The sequence below is a fragment of the Olea europaea genome, chromosome 14 (genome assembly GCF_002742605.1).
Source record: "Olea europaea var. sylvestris chromosome 14, O_europaea_v1, whole genome shotgun sequence".
In the NCBI taxonomy this organism is placed as follows: Eukaryota; Viridiplantae; Streptophyta; class Magnoliopsida; order Lamiales; family Oleaceae; genus Olea; species Olea europaea.
The window spans coordinates 7916886-7920281 of record NC_036250.1 but is presented as its reverse complement, the minus strand read 5'-3'; the positions used below and the strand labels follow the sequence as shown (position 1 = coordinate 7920281).

General features: G+C 34.1%; 1 protein-coding gene across 1 annotated transcript in view; it reads left to right on the top strand.

Moving 5' to 3' along the window:
- Positions 1-1270: 1270 nt before the first annotated feature.
- The window catches only part of LOC111409014 (probable NAD(P)H dehydrogenase (quinone) FQR1-like 2), a 6757-nt gene continuing 4631 nt past the window's right edge, over positions 1271-3396 (top strand). The window contains exon 1 of the mRNA XM_023038907.1: positions 1271-1859. Coding sequence (XP_022894675.1) covers positions 1357-1859 — 503 coding nt within the window. The 5' untranslated portion in view covers positions 1271-1356. The remainder of the gene's footprint in view (positions 1860-3396) is intronic.

The window sequence follows — 3396 nt, the reverse complement described above, 5'->3', positions numbered from 1 at the left end:
GCGTTGTGGCGTCTAACAAACTGCTCCTCACTTGAATCGTTCATTTTCTAAGCTACTTTTCCATTGCAATTCTCTTTTCTTATCTCCAATTCATGCCCCCGTTTTATGATCACCATTTTAGATTCATCACAAGCTCCCAATTGTGACGTTTTCTCGAATGTTGATTGAGCTGCAAAATAACATGAATACACACATCAAAATATTCAAAAGTGCTAAATAACAAGCAAAAACCCGTGATTTAGAGGCGTTAATTTAATGAGTGAATTACACTCATCACAAACCCAAGTCCCAATGGTGAACCAACACCAGGTTTAGAAAAGGTTTGGTATAAAGAGCACTCAATTTTATTATACAATTTTTATAATTGAAATTTCCTAGCATGTAGTTCAATTTTCAGTGACTGGTAAAACAAATATGATACTTCAAACTACAGCAATAGATTTCTTGGCTTTTTTCATTAGCAAATTTATCTTCTTTTATTAGTTGTAACATAAATTTGAGACTGAATTACAATTATCTGCTTACCTCTAGGTTTTCTTGGAGTATGTCGATGTTGAAAGCGCTACAAAAGCACGGCAGGGACTGAATGGAAGGAAGTTTGGTGGAAATCAAGTCGTGGCCGTCTTTCATCTAGAGAATAAGTTCTCTGAGGAAAATCATGATTGCTAGTTGACTTTCTATTAGAAGTTCTCATATTCTTTAAAATGACTAGAAATTTGATGTTGAAAAACACAAAGTTAATGTTCTTAAATGATGCACCTTGGATTTGTCTCATGTTCACTAGGTTTTGTTGTAGGATTCTCAATTGAATTTCAGTTAAATATTAGTATTGGATAATGGTGTTGTAAGCTAGAAACTGTTGTCAATCATGAAGGCTTGTTCGTTACCTTATATTTATTTGTTTTCTTTTTCTTTACAAGTACATTATTCTTTCAAGACTCTTTTGTAAAATAATACACCATTCAAGTTCAATTTCGCAATAGTTTTGCGAACCTTTCACAAAATACTTCTTTCATCAAACCATTTGTAAATGTATCTTTACATTCATTTGAAATGTTAAAATCAATAATAAAAATACTTAGTTTATATTATATTAATGAATTATTTTAAAATTTTAGTGTATGTTTGACAGTTTGAGCCACATTATTTTTAAAAAATGTATAATATGTATTAAAATGATGTTAAATTACTCTTTAAGAATTTATTTATTTATTTTATTTTATTATTATTATTTTTTTTCAAATAATGCTTGTCAAGGGCTTTGAGAAAACATGACGTTGATTATACGACGCGACGTTCCCTCTGAACCAACAGTATTATTCCACCATCAGGAAACCTCTTTTCCATTTCAATTCGATGGGAAAAGGTGGGGGCTGTGTTCCTAGCAAGAAAAAACTCCCCGAACCCACAACAATAGTAGATGAATCCCCACCAGATTCCACCTCCAACACCACGGCCGGACCAGACCCGTCCAAGAACCTCAGGCTTTTCATAGTTTTTTACTCAATGTACGGTCACGTGGAGGGCCTGGCCAGGCGTATGAAGATGGGTGTCGACGCCGTTGATGGTGTCGAGGCGGAGCTGTTTCGGGTACCAGAGACGCTGCCTGATGATGTCCTGGCCCAAATGCGGGCCCCTCCTAAGGACGATTCGATTCCGGTAATCGGGTCCCCTGCAGACTTGGTGTCGGCGGATGGGTTCTTGTTTGGGTTCCCAACGAGGTACGGGTGCATGGCGGCCCAAATGAAAGCTTTCTTTGATTCGACTGGACAGTTGTGGAGGGAACAGAAACTATCTGGGAAGCCCGCCGGATTCTTTGTCAGCACCGGAACTCAAGGAGGTGGCCAAGAGACCACTGCGTAAGATTTTTAATTTCTTATTGCTTTTAGCTGTGATAATTTGATTATTGTAGTATGAATAAGCATAGACTGTAAGAGAAATGTGGTGAAAGAGGCTATTTATTGATGCTTACCGTGTTTAACACAACTTAAGATTGTTTCTAGATCAATGGAAGTATTTCAAGCTATGTAGGATATTATGTATGGACTCAAAATAGATATATATAGTCTATAACAAGAAGATGGAAACTAGAATACGAAGTGTCCACAAAGCTATAAAATATATATATAATGCTGTATGATATTTTCTTCTTTTCATGTTGGTATGGGCTTTGGATGCATCTAGTAGAACTTGGTACTTAGATTTTGTAGTTCATTTGAACTGCCCTTTTGTTGTCATTTTTTTAGAGTTCTTGTTTGTTCCTCCGTAGGTACTTAGTCTTTGCTACATCTCAGAGTTCCTTGGTGAAACCTTATAGTTTCTTTCTAGAATCTTTATTCCTTCATATCAGGCCTCCTTAACTTGAGACTTTCCATTTTAAACTCGAGAATTCCTTCATTAGAACTGGAGTGACATGGGAATGTAGACATTTTACAAGATATTTATCTTAAATAACGTAATGTCATAACATCATAACTGGTAATCAAACTATTTTTCTTGTCAAAAAGTTGCTTTGGATTTTCAAAAAAAATTCACTCAAAATAAGGACTATTTGACTTGTGAACCAGATAGATATAAGCATTTTTCTGTCAAAGTACCATATTAGTTAAGATGATTTTGTCTGTATATTATTCTGATTTTAGTCATTTTTCAGGAGAATATAGCATATATATGAATATCAAAGCAGGATGATATAGTCAAAACAAATATTTAATTGTCAACTAATGATTCTTCCCTTTTACATACATTTGCTAATGTTATATTCTTCTCAAGCTGTATGCTTAACCTTCTTATTTTTATCATTTTTTCTCCTCATTTGTCATCACCAAAAATTTGTGTGGGTTGAATGAGGTTATTTCATGTTTACACTTATGCATAGTTAAACAGTGAAGTTATTTTGCACCGTACTTGGTCAAGTGCTACATCTGCTTAAAAGGTGTTATAAAATCAAGTGGTTCACAACCATAGCATGCACCTTGAATTGATGCACATTGGGAAGATAAAGAAAAAGAAAGAATGAGAAAGAGAGAATAGAGAAAAAGAAGAGGAAACCACTTAAGATTATTACAATAAAATTACTCAGAATCCCCATTTTTTTTTCCCTGAAAATAGAATAAATGTGTAGTTTTGGAAGGTCTCCAACGCAGTCCTTCACCTTTCCCTTTCATGTCTTAACTTTTGTCTTAGGATCACAATGCTCTTGTAAATGTAAACTTCGAGCCTATTTGATAGAATTTATTTGGGAATAATGAGTTATTGAATAGTATTTTTTTTTTAAAAATGTGTAGTTAAAAAGTAAGGAAATTTTATTGTGTGAATGTATGGTGGAGAATGATTATATAGCAAATAATTTAAATTTTTAAAGGATGACAAATGGGGGCTTAAACTTGTTTCTAT